Consider the following 18,267-nt stretch of genomic DNA (forward strand, 5'->3'; position numbering starts at 1 on the left):
CGGGCAGCGCGCAGCGGCCGGGAGCGCTGTCCTTTACCATGGGAATGTGAGGCCCAACGGGGCTCCGCTCCCTAGGACTCAGGGCCACGGGGCCACCTGCCGGACCCAGGGATGGTGGGGCCGGGCGGGGCTCTGGCTTACCTAGGGCTTGGTTGATCCCATGATGCTTTGAGAGGGCCACAAGGAATCCATAGAAAGTCAGTCTCTGCACGCTGCTCAGGATCTCTTTGACAAGAGCTGGGGGCGGGCAGCTGAAAGGGGAATGCAGGAGGCAGAGTCAGAGACCAGGGTCGGCTTCCTCCAGCCCTTCAGGCCTGGCAGGATTCCAGGCCCACGAGCCACCGCGGGAGCAAGGCTTTGGCTGCAGGCAGCTCTGCTCCCTCCAGGTGACACCTCCTGGGGGTGCGTCCCGAACAGCTGGCTGTCCTGTCCCTAAGGTGACTTCATGCCACAGCGGACTGCTGAGCTCTCCCTTGCTACAGGAATGTTTAAAAATAGTTATTAGGGCCGGCACCGCGGCTCACTAGGCTAATCCTCCGCCTAGTGGTGCCGGCACACCGGGTTCTAGTCCCAGTCGGGGCGCCGGATTCTGTCCCGGTTGCCCCTCTTCCAGGCCAGCTCTCTGTTGTGGCCCGGGAGTGCAGTGGAGGATGGCCCAAGTGCTTGGGCCCTGCACCCCATGGGAGACCAGGAGAAGCACCTGGCTCCTGCCTTCAGATCAGCGCGGCCATTGGAGGGTGAACCAACAGCAAAGGAAGACCTTTCTCTGTGTCTCTCTCTCTCACTGTCCACTCTGCCTGTAAAAAAAAAAAAAATAGTTATTTCACAGGCAGAGGGACGGAGAGAGGTCTTCCATCCACTGGTTCACTCCCACAACGGTCCAAACAGCCAGGGCTGGGCCAGGCCGAAGCCAGGAGCCAGGAGCCTCATCTGGGTCTCCCATGTGGGTGCAGGGCCCAAGGTCTTGGGCCATCCTCTGCTACTGTCCCAGGTGTATTAGCAGGGAGCTGGATCAGAAGTAGGGCAGCCAGGACTTGAACCGGCGCTCCAGCGTGGGATGCCAGCAACACAAGCGGTGCCTTAACCTGCCGTGCCACATGTTGGGCCAGGTGGGAGCAGGCCTTTCTGTGGGAGCCCCCCGGGGAGCTGGAGTCAGCGCCCTGGCGAGCAGCAAGGGGCCCTGTCCCGTTTCACATTCCACCTGTTCCCAGGCTCAGGGCCCGTGAGCCCTGGGGCCGAGGTGGGGTCTGTGTGCCCATTTCTCACCTGTACTTGTGCCGGTCACACAGGTTTTCCAGGCACTGGCAGAAGAGCGACGCCTCCACTCCCTCCAACATGCTGGCCTCACCCAGGGCCGGGCGCTGGCGGTGCTGCCCGCTGGACGACGTCGGCACGATGACCGTGTTGGGGCTCTTGCCCGACAGCAGGTCCTGATAGATAGCGGCCACGCTGTCCAGGAACTCTGGTGCCACGAGGGGAGGGGCACAGCTCAGCCAGGGAGGACGCCTCTCCTGCCTTCACTGCCCCTCGCCCTTGAAACGACAATTCATGTATTTATGTGAAGGGCAGGCGGGCGGGGGTGTGGGGGCTGGGGGGGTGGGGAGGGGAGCGCCCTCTTGTGGTTCACTGACGGCGGGGAGCCAGGAACTCCCTCTGGGTCTCCCATGTGGATGCAGAGCCTCAGCTATTTGGGCCCCTCCCGCTGCTTCCCAGGGTGCCCGTGTGCAGGAAGCTGGAATCACAGGCAGAGCTGGGACCTGAACCCAGGACTCGGAGCCGGGGTGTGGGTGGCCAAAACAGCATCTTGAGCACTGGGCCAAACGCCCGCCCCTCCCTTCCGTGTGGCGTGGCTTAGCTCCACAGCGGTCTCAACACTCAGTGCGTGGGTCCCGAGAGCAGACCCCCCTCACTCCTGAGAGGACGCTGGGAAGCGTCTCAGCTGGAAGTCCCACGCCATGGGCAGAGCCCCGAGACCGGGTGCCAGCCTCCATGGCGTGTTCCCCTGCGCCTCGTGCTTGTCTGCAGCGCTCAGCCAGCGAGGGGCTTTCTGCGTGCTTACTCTCCTTGTGCAGGGGCGGGGTCAGGTCTGGGCGTGCTCCCACCGGTGAGCCCACCCAGGGCCCACCTGCCTCGCAGCAGCAGTGAGGAGCTGGGAAAGCCTGCACGCTGCCGGTTTAGGAAACGCGGCATTGTTCCCAAAGCTCTGTCGCTGGTCACCAGTGACTCAGGGCCACCACACGCTGGGCCGAGTGCTGCCGGTCCCGGCCAGGGCGCTGCATGTCTTCCGGGAGTGCCGTGGGCCTGCGGTTCCTTCCCAAGTGCGTGGGAGCTTCGGGGGGGAGGCAGGACGCCTGCAGCCGCCACTAAGAGCCCCTGCCTGGATAGCCCTGGGGCGGCCGCCAAGGCCGAACGCGGCATGGAAGGGAGGCCAGGGCTGGCAGGAAGGCCGCCGCCGGCTTCCAAGGACAGCCTTCTCGTTACTGCAAGGGTCCGTGTAAGCGCGTCTCTTTATGGACAGTCAGCTGTTTCTAAAGCCAGCATTCTGTGTGATGTCGCTTGGGTGTGGGCCGGGAAACCCCGTAATGATTTGTCTATGTTGATTCCACCTGATTCCAGAGGGATGCAAGGGTGCGCTGGAGGGAAGCGGGGGCAGGGTGGGAGTGAGAGGACTGGCGCGTGCTGACCACAGGCCACGGGAGGAGGCTGTGGATCAAGGGCAGTGACGGCGTGGCCAGGCTAGAACGCAGGCGTGGGAGGCGGCCTTTGCTTCAGGCCTGGGCTCTGCACTCATGAGCTGGGTGACCCTGGCTACTTCCTCGTGTAAGCTGCCCACTCCTCCTTTGATTTTTTATTTATTTGAGAGGCGTCAGGGAGAGAGAGAGAGAGAGAGAGAGAGAGAGAGAGACGGATAGACAGAGCCCGCATATGCTAGCTCACTTCCCAGTTCCTGCAACGGCTGGGGCTGGGCTGCAGCTGCAAAGCATAACCCAGGCCTCTTCCTTGGGTGGCAGGAACTCAGCTACTTCACCATCAGCGCTGCCTCCCAGGGACTGCGGAACCAGGGAGCTGGAGCCAGATATTAAAGCCAGGCACCCAGCGTGGGATGCGGCAGCCTTCACCGCCAGGCCAGTGCCTGCCCACACGCTTGTCTCTCGGAGGACCTAGCTCTCAGGGTGCTGGGAGGCTTCGAGTCCTTGGTGCTGTGCCTCGGGCGGACATGTCGAGGCTGCTGTGGCCGGCACTGCCTCCGAGACGGGCTTGCGCTGCCGCCTGGAAGCTGTGTGGTTTTCTGCGGCTCCAGGAGGCTGGGAAGTGGGCTGTGCACCCTGAGTCCTGTGAGTGCGGGTGAGCACTGGACGTCCTGGTAATGACCGGGGTGAAGCACCTCCCCCCACAAAGAAAGTGTGTGCCAGGTACACAGATGGGAGGGGCAGGTGGGGAGCGCAGCCACGTGGGGCCCTGGACCACGCTCACCTGAGTAGTAAAATTGGATCTGGAAGGCAAAGAGGAAATCTGAAAAAGACATCAGGCAGTCCATGGCGTCGTCCATGAGCACAATCCTGGGGTGGGGGGAGAGGGAGAGAGAGAGAGAGAGGGAGAGGTCCTGTTCCGTGCTGCTCCTGGGCCTCCGTCCCTGGCTTGGGCAGCCAGCCTTTGGAACAGGGCTCCCGAAGCAAGCTCCTCCCAGTCACCTCACCGCGGCGTCCACCGCGCTGGGCCGCCGACCGGCACCGCGCAGGCTCGCGGGGCAGCCTCAGTGGCTCCAGCCAGTGGCTGGGGCACGGGGCGGGGGCGGCGAGCAGAGGGGCGACTGTACTGCAGCCAAGATTTCTTTTCATCAACTTCACCAGTGAACCCTTTCAGTCTGCAGTGAGGACCGCTCCGTTCAGCATAAATACAGCTGATCAGAAAAGGCTAAAAGAACAGCCAAGACGTTCAAAGGGATCTTGGCAAGTGGCACTGGGGTCCAGTAAGCTACCAAGCGGCCAGGCCTGCTGCAGGCCCCGCCACCCCGGGACAAAGATGGCAGATGGGGAGAGGCTGCTGGCGACTCCGCATCCGAGGGGTCGAAGGACACGCACACCCTGCGGCACCGCGGCCACTGTCACTGTCACGGGTTGGCCCCCTCCCGGGTTTTCCTGTTTCTACCCCCTCCCACCGGGCACCCACCCCACAGGAAAACCATTTGGCTGGTGAAGGGCTCAGAGCGGGGCCGCGCTCACTGGGCTCAGGGCCTCATCCGAGGGGGGCCAGGAAGGGACGGAAAAGAGCCCTTGCTGGGCTGTGTCCATGAGCCAGGCCCGGGGCCAGACCCAGGCCCTCCCGGGCTGCGCCTGCTCGCTTCACCTTTCCGGCTGTTTAAACTCTGATTTTTCTACATCCCCACCTCCCTATCTCGAAGGGTCCCCAAAGTGGCAAGTGGCTGAGTGCCAGAGAGAGCCGGCGCTGCTCTCTTCCCGGGGGGGGGGGGCGCCGCGGAGAGAGTGCGGTGTCCCCGAAGACAGGGGGCGGTTCCTCCGCAGACAGCAGTGGGAGCGGTGGGAAGTTCTCGAGCAGGTGCCTGCCCGGCGGGTGCTGTACTAGACGGTATCCCGCCGCAGCCCTACCGGGGAGGTCTCACAGCACTTCCAGTCTGCAGGGGACGAGTCTGTCTCGAGAGGAGCCCACGTGCTTTGCGTCAGCCCCCAGTGCTGCGTTTAAAATACAGACAGAGCTGGGCGCTGGGCACAGGGACTGACGCCGCTTGGGCCGCTTGCATCCCCTATCGGAGCGCCTGGTTCAAGTCCTGGTTCCCCTGCCTCTGACCCAGCTTCGTGCTAACGTACACCCTCGGGAGGCGGCAGGTGATGGCACAAGTGCTGGGGTCCCTGCCACACCTGTGGGAAACCCGGATGGAGCTCCAGGCTCCTGGCTTTAGCCTGGCCCAGTCTTGGCTGTTGCAGGCATATGGGAGCTCTCTCTCTCTCTGATGTCTGTCTCTCTGCTTTTCCCTGTCCCCCAAAGAAATATTTAGGGTAAAAAATAAAGATATAGAATAGAAACACCAGCGTTTTACTTCTTAGTTTCCACAGGTAATTTGTCTTTTTGTTGTCACTGATAGCTGCTCACTGGTAACTGTCTCTCATGTGTCTCCAGGCGAAAGCAAACTGCCTCGACTGCTCCAGCAGTTCTGCATACAATCCCAGCCGGGGGCTGGTGTTGTGGCACAGTGGGTTAAGCCCTCGCTCACGACACCAGCATCCCCTATCAGAAAACCAGTTCAAGTCCCTGCTGCTCCACTTCTGATCCAGCTTCCTGCCAATGCAGCCTGGGAAAGCAGATGGCCCAGTGCTTGGGCCCACGCACACACATGGGCATGGATGGAGCGCTGGGCTCCTGCCTTTGGCTGGACCAGCCTGGCTGTTGCAGGCATTGGAGAGTGAACCAGCAGATGGAAGATTTCTCTCTCTCTTCTTGTCACTCAAATCTTAAGGGAGAAAAAAAAAAAAAATCCCAGGTAGAGAAATGGTAGGGCTAGAGTGTGAGCTGACGCGATGCTGCCAATGGCCGCAGGAGGGCGCTTTTGGTCGCTTCATCAGTGGCTTCTGAGGCTAAATTCAGGGTCCTGGGCTATGGGTACCCCCATTTCTTATCATTTGAGGCAGGCGAAGGATGAGAGAAGGCACAAAGCCCAACTTCTGACACCTGGATGGCGAGGGAGAAGGAAGGGCAAGGGCACAAGGGCAGCATGGGCGCAGGGAGAGGAGACGCTCAGCAAAGACACTCAGACTAGAGGGAGGTCCTCCCCAGGCTCAGCGGGAGGGAAAGGGTCCTGGCGGAGAGAAACCGGTGACCTCGCCTTCCGGCCCCACTCCCAGGTCGGCAAACAGCCTCAGGCCCCACAGAAGGGCGCCGGGCTGGGACGCCCCAACCTGAAACCACCTGGAGGACCCGCGGCTTCCCCGGTTCCTCATGAGCCCACGGCGCCAGCGCAGGGCCGCGCCCTCCGTCGCCTGTGTACTCTCACTCCTTTACGCCGTGAGGAAATGAAAACACCGTGAAACTGCCAACCCCAGAAGTTACCTCCACGGTAACGCCCACTGGGACGCACACTCCCGGTCAGCCCCCAGCGCCCGCAGGTGCACCCGGCCGGCGCCCAGCGGGGCAGTGCGGGGGAGGGGGCAGGGACGCGCGGCGGACGCCAGGAGAACGCAGTCCAGGGGCGAGGGGTGTTCTCGCCCACCCGCCCGCAGCGGTGGGACCCGCGGCTACGCAGCTGGTGGGCGTCCAGCTTTGGTTCTCAGCACCGCCACCGACTCCGGCTCAGGCCGGTGCCCGGGAGGCGTCCCGCAAACTCCCGCCTCCGCCCGCCCCGCCAGCCAATCACCAGGGCCTCTCAGCCTGCCGCCGAAACTTCTCTCCAATCCGCCTGCGCCTCAGCACTCCCGGAGCCGCCTTCCCGCGCCCGCCGCCTCCTTAAGGCCCGTCCACAGTGGTCAAAGGTTTGTTTCCATGTGAATTTGACCACCTATTATTGTGTTTAGAACCCTCCATGGGCTTCCCATCGCCCTTTAGAGTCCCCCATTTTCCTTTCTTTTAAGATTTACGTATTTGAAATGGGGAGAGAGGGAGAGGGAGAGACGCTTCCCAGCACTGGTTCACTCCGCAAATGGCTGCAACAGCCAAGGCTGCGCCAGGCAGAAGCCAGGAGCCTGGAACTCCATTCTGGTCCCCCACGGGGGTGCAGGGGCCCAAGCACTTGGGCCATCTTCCGCTGCTTTCCCAGGCGCGTTAGCAGGGAGCTGGACGGGAAGTGGAGCAGCCGGGACTCACTGGAGCTCACATGGGATGCCCCGTTGCAGATGGCGGCTTAATCTGCTGCAACACAGCGCTGCCCCAGCTCCCCTTTTTTTGAGAGGCAGGGAGCCAGGGAGCCAGAGCTTCCATCCGCTGGTTTGCTCCCCAGATGTCTTCAACAGGGACTCAATCACGCCTCCCACGCGGATGGCAGGAACCAATCACTTGAGTCATGGCTGCTGCCTCCCTGGGTCTGCACTGGCAGGAAGCTGGAGTGTGGAGTCCAAACCAGGCATCCAAGGCAGGCACTCTGATGCCGAACACGGCATGTTAACCCCTAGGCCAAACGCTCGCCTCCTGAGTTTCTCATTCCTACCCGGGCTCTCGCGCCTCCTCCATCAGACCTCTGCCTCCCCCGGCCCCAGAGGCCACCGGCAGCCTCCCTCTCTGGAACCAGCCAGCCCGCCCCCTCCCTGCAGTGCTCCGGATGCCGACTCATTCTTCGGGCTGCAGCCTGCTCAACTCCTCCTGGGGAAGCCAAAGGGGAAGGGCCTCCTCCGGCCCAGACGGCGGTGGCCTCGCTGCTGCGGGCCAGTTCCGTTCCCGTTCCTGCCACCTGCTCACACTGTTCACTGCGCCTCCGGAACGTAAGGTCCACGAGGTGACACCTCTGGCTCCAGCATGGCGCCCATAGAGCAGGCGCTCAGGAAACAGTTGTTGAACGAAGGAATGCATGGAAAGTGAGAGGGGCGCCACGGGCCCCGCTCTTCCCCCGCTAGGGGACGCCTGGAAAGCCCGTGTCAGAGGGAGGAACTAGAGGCAGGGCGCGGGGAGTCCACACCCCGAGAGAGCCGGGCTGCATCTGGCTCCTGTGGCCCCTGGGGGCGGGGCCACGGGCACCGACTGGTTTCCCAGCCGATCTGCGAAGCAGTGAGCTGCTTGACGCCGGGGAGCTTCGAGAAGCTGAAGGCTCACGGGTCACGCGGGGCTGCTCCCGGCTCTGCCAGGGGACGGACAGAACTGCCAGCTTCTCCTGCTGGCACGGGCTTGGCTGCGCTGCGGGGCGGGCTGGGGCTGCGGGAGGATTTTGACTCTCCAGGAAGGTGCCTCTGCAAACGCGAGCCGCGGTCCCCTCCGCCTCCAGACGCCGGCCCTGGAGATCTCCAACACCAACATCCTGCCTTGGAAGCGCCGCAGAACCGTGGGAAAAGGCAGGCAGGAAGCCCAGGTGACAGGCACAAGCCCAGGCCGCAGGCCCTCAGTCCGCACAGCCCATGGCTCACTCTGAATTCACACTGTCAGCACCCCCAGGGGGCTCAGGAAGCACGCTCCCGCAGCCGAGGTCATCCACATGTGCTGTTTTCCGGTCCGTGGCAGTTGGCTCAACAGCCCTTCCTGCCAGAGGCCTTTTGCTAACGTGCCAGCTGCTTCTGACACCTGGAGGAGCCTTGGCCGCCCCTGCTTTGAAGTGGAGCCAGCAGGGAGCTGCTGCCAACCGAAGTCTGCACAAATCTATTGGATCATGGAGGGATCCTTGCAGGCCAGGCCTCAGGGAGAGACAGAGAGGGGCGAGATAAAGGCACTCGGGTTCAGGCTGGCTCCGAGCAGGGCCATGTGGCGGGTGGAGTCCAGGGCGGGCAACTGGGATGCGGAAAGAGCGCTTGGCAAGGGCCGAGCTAATCCCAGGGGGCTGGCCGCTCCCTCCCTCTCCGCTGACTTCCAACAGCTGGGATGGGCTGGCGGGGGCACGGTGGGTGCCAGGGAAGCAGGAGCTTCCAGGCGGAACCCACTGCCTCCTCAGTGGCACCAGCTGCAGTTCTGGGTCCAAAGGCCCTGGGGTCCAGTTCCGCCTCTCACCGGCCAGTTTGCTTTTCCCTTGAGCCGGTTTCCTCCTTTATGAAGAGACAATCCCGTTTCCCAGGATTCCCGTGTGGAATTGATAAGGTGAAGCATTCCGCTTCAAAAATTCAGTTGCCATCACTCAGCGTTTTCTATCTGGTTTTGTAAGGTGCGGCAAAGCCCAGAATCGCAAATAAAAATAGAGCTCAGAGGAAGTGCGTGCTGCCAGTGCCCGGGCAGGCAGGGGCTCCCAGGCGGAAGCCAGCTGTTTGGTTTCGAGTGCACAGCGCGCAGCCAGGCCAGGGAGAGGAGCCACCTTCCATGACTGGACTTCTCAGCGGGGGTGGGGGGGAGGGGCCCACATGGCCCGTGTGCCCCCTGCTGTTTGCCTCCCCAGGGCGCCTCTGTGGGCTCTGGGCTAGCAGCACAGCCAGCAGCGGGAACAGCTATGAAATCCGTCCCAGGGGCTGGCGCTGTGGCGCAGTGGGTAAGGCCGCCTCCTGCAGTGCTGGCATCCCATCTGGGCGCTGGTTCGAGTCCCGGCTGCTCCACTTCCTATCCAGTTCTCTGCTGTGGACTGGGAAAGCAGCAGAAGATGGCCCAAGCCCTTGGGCCCCTGCACCCATGTAGGAGACCCAGAGGAAGCTCCTGGCTTTGGATCAGCACAGCTCCGGCCGTTGCAGCCAACTGGGGAGTGAACCAGTGGATGGAAGACCTCTCTCTCTCTTTCTGCCTCTCCTCTCTCTGTGTAACTCTGACTTTCAAGTAAAATAAATAAATCTTCAAAAAAAAAAAAAAGAAAGAAAGAAAGAAAGAAAGAAAGAAATCCCTCCCAGTGACTTCCCCCAGGTGGAGGAACAAGGCAGGCGTGGAGGGTTCCTGGGACGTGTCCTGAGGGCTGCCTGAGGCCCTGGCTCTCTCCCGGCTCCAGCCTGCCTCCCCCACATCCCCCCCCCCCCAGCTGGCAGTGCCAGAGAAGCCACCCAAGAGTGACGAGCAGCAGCAGAGTGGCCGCCGTCACAGGGCACCCTGAGCTCACTGCCCTCACATCTCAATCCTGTAAGGAAAGCCTGTGTCTACTGAGAGCACCACGTTCATGGGGTTACGAAACCCGACCAAGGGCCGGCACTGGGGCACAGCGGGTTAAGCCGGCGCTGCATCCCATGTGGGCGCCAGTTCAAGCCCTGGCTGCTCCGCTTCGATCCAGCTCCCTGCTAATGTGCCTGGGAAAGCAGAGGAAGATGGCCCAAGGGCCTGGGCCCCTGCCGCCCATGTGGGAGACTTGGCTGAAGCTCCTGGCCAGTTTGTGGAGTGAACCAGCAGATGGAATATTTCTCCTTCTCTCTCAGTAACTCTGGCTTTCAAATAAATAAGTACATCTTTTTTGAAAAGAAACTTGCCCAAAGGTATGAGCTGTAAGTCGGGGGCAGGCCTCTCTGATTGGAGTCATAGCTTCTGGACTGGCCGGTAGGCACATACGGGCTCTGTGCTCCCGACTGGCACCAGAACCTTCCTGCAGGTGCCTCTGGCCCTGCGCCCCTCTTGGCGTGGGTCACCAGTTGGTAGCAGCTGCCCCCACGAGGGCGGGGGCTTCTTCCTCGTGGACAGCTTGAAGCCCAAGAGTGGGGGCGAGAGACCTCAGGCGCAGAGCCCCAAGCCCTGCTTATGGCCTGGAAAGCACTCCTCTCCGCCCTCTGCCTCCAGGCCCCTTGGACGCGAGGCCCACTGGCTCCTCCCAAGCCCTCGCGGTCCCAGTCCGGTGGCTCGCTCTCCCTCTCACGCTCTATACCTCAATCCCTGCCACCCTCTGGGGCTTAAAGGAAGCATTTAAGACCTCAGAGGATCACAGAGAATAACATCACAGACACCAGAGGCTCACAGACCTTGCCACTCCGCCAGCCTTGAGTCGGCTGGTAAGAGCTTGGTACGGTGTGACACCGCCCAAGCCAGCTGGCTGCGAAGACACCAGGCTTCACCCTCGCCCTCTGCAGAGGGGCTGGCGGGCTGTCCCAGGGACAGCCATGGCGTCGATGCCTGTTTGGGATTTGCCTGCACTGCGCCTTGCTGTTGACTGTTGACATCCTCACCGATAACCTGAATTACTGGACTTTTCAACTTTTGCCAATTTGATAGGTGTGAATGTGATCTCAACTGAACAGGGGCTTCCTGGCTCCTGGAGAGCTTAGGCATGAACACATGCCCGAATGCCTACTCGTTAATGTTCTCCTGCGCTTGCTTGCTCCTATCGTTGGACTATTTTTCTCTTTTCAAAATTTTGCTGATTTTCTTTGGACTCTTTGCACTGCTGTTCATCGATTTGATTTGTAGGAATTCTTTATAAAAATTTCCTGAGGCTAAACATTTTCTGGAATTCTGGAAGTGAATACGTAACCAATATCCTCTTCCAGTCTGGATTCGCTTTGCAACTTTGCTTTTGTTGAATGCAGCGTCTCCACTCTGAATTCCCTGATGGGCCGGTGGTTACGTCTGACGCTGCCTGCAATCAGGGCGTTCTTGCTTTCTAGTTGATTTATGAGGTTACTCTGAAAAGTCTGTGTGAAATGGAATTAAGAGGGAAGTTTATTTTGGTGCCAGAAATGGAAATCTTTGTAGTTTTTCCATAATATGCGTTTTTCCGTGAACTTTCTGATAATTCCATGCATGGATTTCAAAATATTTTCTGCACCAAAATCAATTTATCTCAGGGCTGGCATTGTGGTACAGCGGGTTAAGCCACTTCTTGTGACACCACATCCCACATCAGAGTGCCAGCTTGGAGTCCCAGCTGCTCCGCTTCTGATCCAGCTCCCTGCTGATGCTGCTGGGAGACAACAGAAGACGGCCCAAATACTTGGGCCCCTGCCACCTGTGTGGAGATCAGGATGGGGTCCAGGTCCTCTCTTGGTGTAGACCTGGCCCTGCCCCGACTATTGTAGGCATCTGGGGAGGGAACCAGAGGATGGAAGACTCCTCTCTCCCTTTTTCTCTGCTTTTCTAATAAATAAATGTCTTAAAATATTTATGTTTTAATTCCATCTTCCATGAACATTAAAATAATTTTACATTTATCTAGTTTCATTTTTTAAAAAGATTTATTCATTTGAAAGTCAGAGTTAGAGAGAGAAGGAGAGGCAGAGAGAGAGAGGTCTTCCATCTGTTGGTTCACTCACCAATTGGCTGCAATGCCCAGAGCTGCACCCATCTGAAGCCAGGAGCCAGGAGCTTCCTCCTGGTCTCCTACATGGGTGCAGGGGCCCAAAGACTTGGGCCATTTTCTGCTTTCCCAGGCCATAGAAGAGAGCCGGATTGGAAGTGGAGCAGCCGGGACTTGAACTGCTGCCCTTATGGGATGCTGGCACTGCAGGTGGTGGCTTTACCTGCTATGCCACAGCATCAGCCCCTTTCATTTTGTTTTAAAGACAGAGGGAGGGGCCGGCGCCGCAGCTCAATAGGCTAATCCTCCACCTAGCGGCGCCAGCACACCGGGTTCTAGTCCCAGTTGGGGCGCCGGATTCTGTCCCAGTTGCCCCTCTTCCAGGCCAGCTCTCTGCTGTGGCCCAGGAGTGCAGTGGAGGATGGCCCAGGTCCTTGGGCCCTGCACCCGCATGGGAGACCAGGAGAAGCACCTGGCTCCTGCCATCGGATCAGCGTGGCGGCCATTGGAGGGTGAACCAACGGCAAAAAGGAAGACCTTTCTCTCTCTCTCTCTCTCACTGTCCACTCTGCCTGTCAAAACATTAAAAAAAAAAAAAAAAAAGACAAAGGGAGGGAGGGGAAGAGAGATACAGAGAGATCTTCTATCACCGATTCACTCCCTAATGCCTGTAACAGCCAGGACTGGGGCAGGCTGAAGCCAGGAGGTGGGAACTCAATCCAGGTCTCCCACATGGGTGGTAGGGACCCAAGTACTTGAGCCATCACCTGTTACCTCTCAGGGTGTGCACTGGCAGGAAGCTGGAACTGGAGGTGGAGCTAGGACTTGAGCTCAGGCACTCCCATGTGGCATGTGGGCATTGCAAGAGGTGTCTTAAGTACTAGGCCAATGTCCACCCCAGTATACTTGTCCTTTAATCACTACAACTCCTGTTCCCATTTTATAAATAAGGAAAGCGAGACTTGTAAAAGCTAGTTTCCCAAAGGCTCAAGCTAGTAAGCTGTGGGAACCAGAACTTGAACGTGAGAAGTCTGACTCCAGTTGGGTTCCACCAACCATCAGGAGCGCCTTCCAACGCGCAGGGCATAGAGAAAGGCTACGGTAATCACTTCACTGCGGTAAATGTGCTTGCCTGTTCCCACTGCTGCACGAGTGAGTGGGGAGGAGGGACTCCGGCTGGGCTGTCAGGAGTCTGCTTTCTCTTCTCCTGCGTTTCAGCTCACACCTGCTGCCGCAGGGCCTGGCCGTGATGCGTGCAGTGTGGAAGGCAGGCGTGCGTGGAGACGCCACGGCCCTGCACGGGCTCTGCCCCACAGCTGCCTGTGGGTTACATTCTTCCACACACACATCATCGCAGGCTGAGCCTCCTGCTGCAGCCTGTCCCCAGACCTCAGGGCCCTGAGTGAAGTAAGCCCAGCAGAGAGAAGGCAGGGGGCCGCGCTCTGCGGAAAATGCAACTGCCCCAGAGGCTTAACCGCAGCCATTTGTGCTTCTGGTCAGATGCCGGGGCATGTGTGTGGGCAAGCGGGGCCCTGGCCTTCAGGACAAAATGAGAGGAGCTTCGACAACTGCGGGCACCTCCTGGGACCTCCGCGCGTTCTCTACCAGCACACACCAGCTGGGAGCAGCGGGGAAGAACGGCGCTGAGGATGTGGGCTTGACATGGAGGCTTGGTGCTTCTGTGTGGGGAGAAGCCAAACTTCTCCGCATGTGGAACTCACCCCCAACTCTGCAGCCACCACACTGGATTCAGCCTAGGCCCTTCTGCTGTTTATGTTGCGTTCCGCTTGGGAGACGGACGAAAGCTCCTGGCTCCTGGCTTCGACTTGGCCCAGCCCCGGCTGCCTCGGCCACTTGGAGTAAACCAGCAGATGGAAGACCTCTCTCTCTGTCTTTCCTTCTCTCTCTCTCTCTAACTCTGCCTTTCAAATAAATAAATAAATAAATAATTTTTTAAAAAAGAAGAACTGATGCATATAGGCTAAGATGCGGATCTTGTAGAGTTGACGCATAACCTCTGGACTATTGTTAGAACCACGTGAGATGCCAGACAGGAGCATTCACTCGTAGTTCATTCACACAATCTTCCATTCTCACCCATTTATGCACACAGGTACCTAGTACCGCACTGAGTGCAGTGACCCAGGAGCAAACGAGACTGGGGCAGGTCCTGCCTGCCCCCTGGGCGCACACACTCATGGCTCCTTTTCTTTCTTTAGGAATTCTCCAGTTAGAGTCATAGCTGACTTTTACTCTTTTTTAAATATTTATTTGAAAGGCAGAGATAAAGAGTGAAGGAGAGACGGGGGTGGGAGGGGGGAAGAGACAGAGAGGATCTTTCATCTGCTGATTTTGCTCGGCCAGACCAAAGCTAGGAGCCAGCAGCTTTATCTGGGTCTCCTACCTGGCTACAGGGGCTCAAGGACTAGGGGCATCCTCTGCTGCTTTCCCAGGAGCATTAGCAGAGAGATGGATTGGAAGTGGAGCAGCTGGGACTTGGACTGGTGCTCATAAGGGACGCCGGCACTGCAGGTGGAGGCTTAACCTTCTGTGCCACAGTGCCGGCCCCTTTATTGTTAAGTACAGTCTTTTAAAAATATGTTTTATTTGAGAGGGACAGAGAGGGAGCGAGGGAGAGAGATCCCTTCTACTGGTTCACTCCCTGAATGTGCCTGGGAGCCAGTAACTTAACCCAGGTCTCCCACATGGGTGACAGGGAGCCAGGTACCTGAGCCACCCCCTGCCACCTCCCAGGGTGCGCATCAGCAGGAAGCCGGAATTGGAGGTGGGGCTGGGACTCGGACTCAGGTACTTCCATGTGGGATGTGACATTCCAAGTGGCGTCCCAATCGCTGTGCCAAACACCTGCCTCTGCAGGCCAGGGTTTAAGAATGCTGTCCCCCCAAAAATTTTGGGGCCGCATCTTTCTTAAAAGATCTCAACCCAAAGGGGAACCACCAAGCTGACTTGAAGCTGAGTGCAGTTGGCTGTTTTTAAGTAAGGGAGACTCTCCTATGCTTTTTATGTAGCTATGAAAAAAAAAGTCTTAATCTCTTTTGCATTGGAGATAAATGAAAATATTAAAGCGAAAGCTGCAGCTTTTACCAGTGGTCAACTATTATTGGGAAAGTTACGTATCCAGTACACAATGAGGGGAAGAAACCCTACACGATTTTAGGTGTGCGATCGCCAAACAGGCTTCGCACGTGACCAGCAAAATGAGTTCCTGAGCTGTGAGCTGCGGAACATCCTGCCCCGGTATGGGGCTGTGTCTGTGGCAGGTGGTGGCGATTTCCCACTTTCCAAGTCAGCAGAGGACTCAGCTGGCTCGTTCCGGGAGGGGCGAGGTGACCTGTGGTGCAGCCCGGTTGCTGTGGGTCAGAACACCAGGCAGCAATGATGCTGTGACTCAGGGAGCCACGAGCCGGAGGAGACTGGGAGCCCGGTGTCTGGACCCAGGCGGACCCAGGCGGACCCAGGCTCTGCCGCTCACAAGCTATCAATCAGTGCGCTGGTGACACGGCTCTTCCAGCCTCCGTTTCCTCTTCAGGAAAATGGGAAGTAAGATTTTTACTTAAGATATCTTAATTTTTTTAAAGAGAGAGCAAGCGAGCTGGTTCACTCCCAAATGCCTGCAGTGGCTGGCGTTGTGGACTGGGCCAGGAACTCCATCCAGGTCCCCCACATGGGTGGCAGGGACCCAGACACTTGGACCAACCAACACCACTGCCTCCCGAGGGATGCATTAGCAGGAAGCCGGCACTGGGAGGCCCCGGCCCGGCGCTCTGTTGTGGGATGCAGGCTTCTTAACCGCCCCGAAGCTTTCACAGGATTAAGTGAATACATTCAAGTGGGTATTCAAGGTGAATGCATTCAAGTGGGACAATGCAAGTCAACGCATTCCGTGTGTTTCTGTAAATCCGGGCTTTTCCAGAAAACAAGACTTCCGTTATACTTCCTCTGCAGCTCCAGCTCGGGTGGTGTATTACAGTGAAAGTAAACTGAGGCACAGTCCAACTGCCTCGTTTCCTTAGAAGTGTGAATGACGGTGAACCAAACACAGGCACTCAGCGTCTAAGTGCTCCTGCCACGCCCTGGTCTGGGCCCTGTTGAAGACCCTCTCAGCATGTGGGATGCAGTGTGCCCTTCCCTCCGCTGGGCTGTCACTCCGTGCCACCCGCGTCCCCAATCTCACTGCAAGCCAAGTCTTGCCCCTCTTTTCTCTGAATGTCCTCTAGGGTGTGGTTTCCGGGTGTGTTTTTGGGTTGGGTTGTGCGGGTGGGATTTTTTTTTTTTTGGCGTCTGCCTCTGCACCTTGCAGCTCCATCTTCAGACCCTGAGGCTCCCTACAGGAGCCACAGATGATCACCTGACTTCCCTTTGAACATGCAGAAAGCGCTAGGTTTGGGGGAACGTCCCAACTGGACCCCCTCCACATTCCAACTTCTTCCCACCTGTGCACATTCCAGGTTTCTCCAAGGAGTGCTGGCCAGAGAGCCGCGGTGGACTCCGACCCAGCAGACGTACCTGGCTGCCTTCTGAGTAAGCTCCAGTGGGAAGTCCGGGCACAGCAACTGCAGCAGACAGTGGTACTCCTTCATGGTCAGCAGATCTGCAGAGGGGAGGGAGAGGAGCACATCCGGTCTCTGCGTGTTACGTCACGAACCAGTGTCAAGGGTGTGCGCTAGCCGCTCACCTCCGGGGCTGGGATTTTAAGGTCAAAGCTTCCACAAAGCTTCCCCTGGAAGGGAGGCACCCAGCCGCAGTGTTTGGCCAACGGAGCCCCACTGGTTGGAGAAATAAATGGTCAGGTGGTGGGAGGAAACAAGCGGCACCTTGAACGGCCTTCTCAGGTCGGTTTTCTCTGTATACAAAAACCGAGAAGAACGAGGCATTTCGAAGCTGGTTAAGGCGTCCGAAGTCTCTGGCCCGGGAGCATCACCACTGCGTGCCCCAAGACCATCCGCTGGACGTCTGGAAGCGGCACTAGGGAGAAGAGGAGAGCAGGGAAACCCACAAACCTTACTACTCCATCAGCCAGGACTGCAGCCGGCTGGCTGCTTTTGGATGCCTGCACACAAATCTGGCCACCCGACTACAGGCAGCCAAGACAAAGGTCTAAGATACGCAGTCAAGGCAATACAAGAAAATGATCCCTGATACACAGAAACAGAAACACCAGAGAGACAAATCCCAGTGAGGCTTACAGGACCCTGAGAGAAGGGATACACTGATGCCTAAGCGCTTGGTCACCGGAGTACAAAGCCAGCAGGTATCAGATCAGCTGGAAGAAGCCACCTGCACGTATTCCCACGTGGCAAGCGTTTCACCGACGGAAGGACATGCCAATGGTGAAAGAGAGCCATCTGACCAGGAGGACGAGTGAGGAAAGGGGATCCAGAGGCCGTGGCGACATCTGGGGAATGAAGACGATGATCACAGGCCCTTGGTTTCTTTGGACCTAAGTTAGCCCAAGCCGCAGGAATCCAGATCTTCTGCCCCTGCTAGCTTGGTTGATGCTTCTCCAAGACAGAAACCCCAAACCTCCAGGGACAGGCCTGGGTTCCTACTACTTTTTCATCACAGCTCAATTCAAGGTGGGGGCAGAGAGTGAGACTAACCACACTGCCCAAGTCAGGGACACCAAAGGAACAGACTCGGGTCAATGCAGGTCAAAGGATCAGCATGGCTTTTGTGGCCTTGGCTTTGGCCACAGTGGGGCGTGCGCTTTCCTCTCCTCGCCTGCCTGACCTCGGGCGCAGCCTGGCAGGAGACCTTGTTCCTCACGGGAGGGAGTAATGGCGTTGGGGGTAAGGAACAGGAGAGGCAAAGGGTAGGGAGAGGAGCCAGCGAATGCGACCTGTTCTCATTTCATTCTCACTCCGGAACTTCCGCCCGAGGAACACGAGTGTTTTTTGGCAGGCAGGGAGCGCATGAAGGAAAGTTCTATCTTTGGATCCCTGCTGCTTTTCTAGGCTAAACTTTGGTGGGCATATTTGATACCACTCTGGGGGTGGGGGGAAGGAGGGTAAATCGCCTCACAGGAATTCACGTGGATCACCACCATTCACCTACAAAATATCCTTGGGAAGATGAACAGGGTTAAGGGAAATGAGCAGTTGCAGGGGTGGGGGGACTGAGAAAGAGTTAGGTAACTCCCCCCCCCCCCCCATAAGGGAAGACAGCGGCAGGACTCTGGCTCCGGCTCTGCTTTCCAGGGCCTGCGTCCTCTTCAGGTTTTGGATGTTTTTCTTTATTTTCTTTTTTTATTTTTGACAGGCAGAGTGGACAGTGAGAGAGAGAGACAGAGAGAAAGGTCTTCCTTTGCCGTTGGTTCACCCTCCAATGGCCGCCGCGGCCGGCGCGCTGCGGCCGGCGCACCGCGCTGATCCGATGGCAGGAGCCAGGTACTTATCCTGGTCTCCCATGGGGTGCAGGGCCCAAGCACCTGGGCCATCCTCCACTGCACTCCCTGGCCACAGCAGAGGGCTGGCCTG

General features: G+C 58.4%; 1 protein-coding gene and 1 long non-coding RNA gene across 5 annotated transcripts in view; one reads left to right on the forward strand and one right to left on the reverse strand.

The window, feature by feature from the left end:
- The window catches only part of CSTPP1 (centriolar satellite-associated tubulin polyglutamylase complex regulator 1), a 239,363-nt gene that overhangs the window by 2,506 nt on the left and 218,590 nt on the right, over positions 1-18,267 (reverse strand). For 3 of the 4 annotated variants that reach the window (XM_002708863.5, XM_089327038.1, XM_089327042.1), the window contains 4 exons: positions 16,298-16,382; positions 3,475-3,560; positions 1,267-1,462; positions 142-251 (listed from right to left, as the gene is read on the reverse strand). In XM_002708863.5, the coding sequence (XP_002708909.3) occupies positions 142-251; positions 1,267-1,462; positions 3,475-3,560; positions 16,298-16,382 (477 nt within the window). Of the gene's footprint in view, positions 1-141; positions 252-1,266; positions 1,463-3,474; positions 3,561-6,063; positions 6,282-16,297; positions 16,383-18,267 lie in introns of those variants that run through there. The other variant, XM_089327045.1, reaches the window with a different exon arrangement.
- LOC149128315 (uncharacterized) lies at positions 6,353-16,348 on the forward strand. The gene is made up of 2 exons (XR_016229844.1): positions 6,353-6,482; positions 16,240-16,348. It is a non-coding gene; the product is annotated as an uncharacterized LOC149128315 (long non-coding RNA).

Source organism: Oryctolagus cuniculus, chromosome 1 (assembly GCF_051225735.1).
Source record: "Oryctolagus cuniculus isolate XC-2025 breed Fujian yellow rabbit chromosome 1, ASM5122573v1, whole genome shotgun sequence".
Taxonomy (NCBI): Eukaryota; Metazoa; Chordata; class Mammalia; order Lagomorpha; family Leporidae; genus Oryctolagus; species Oryctolagus cuniculus.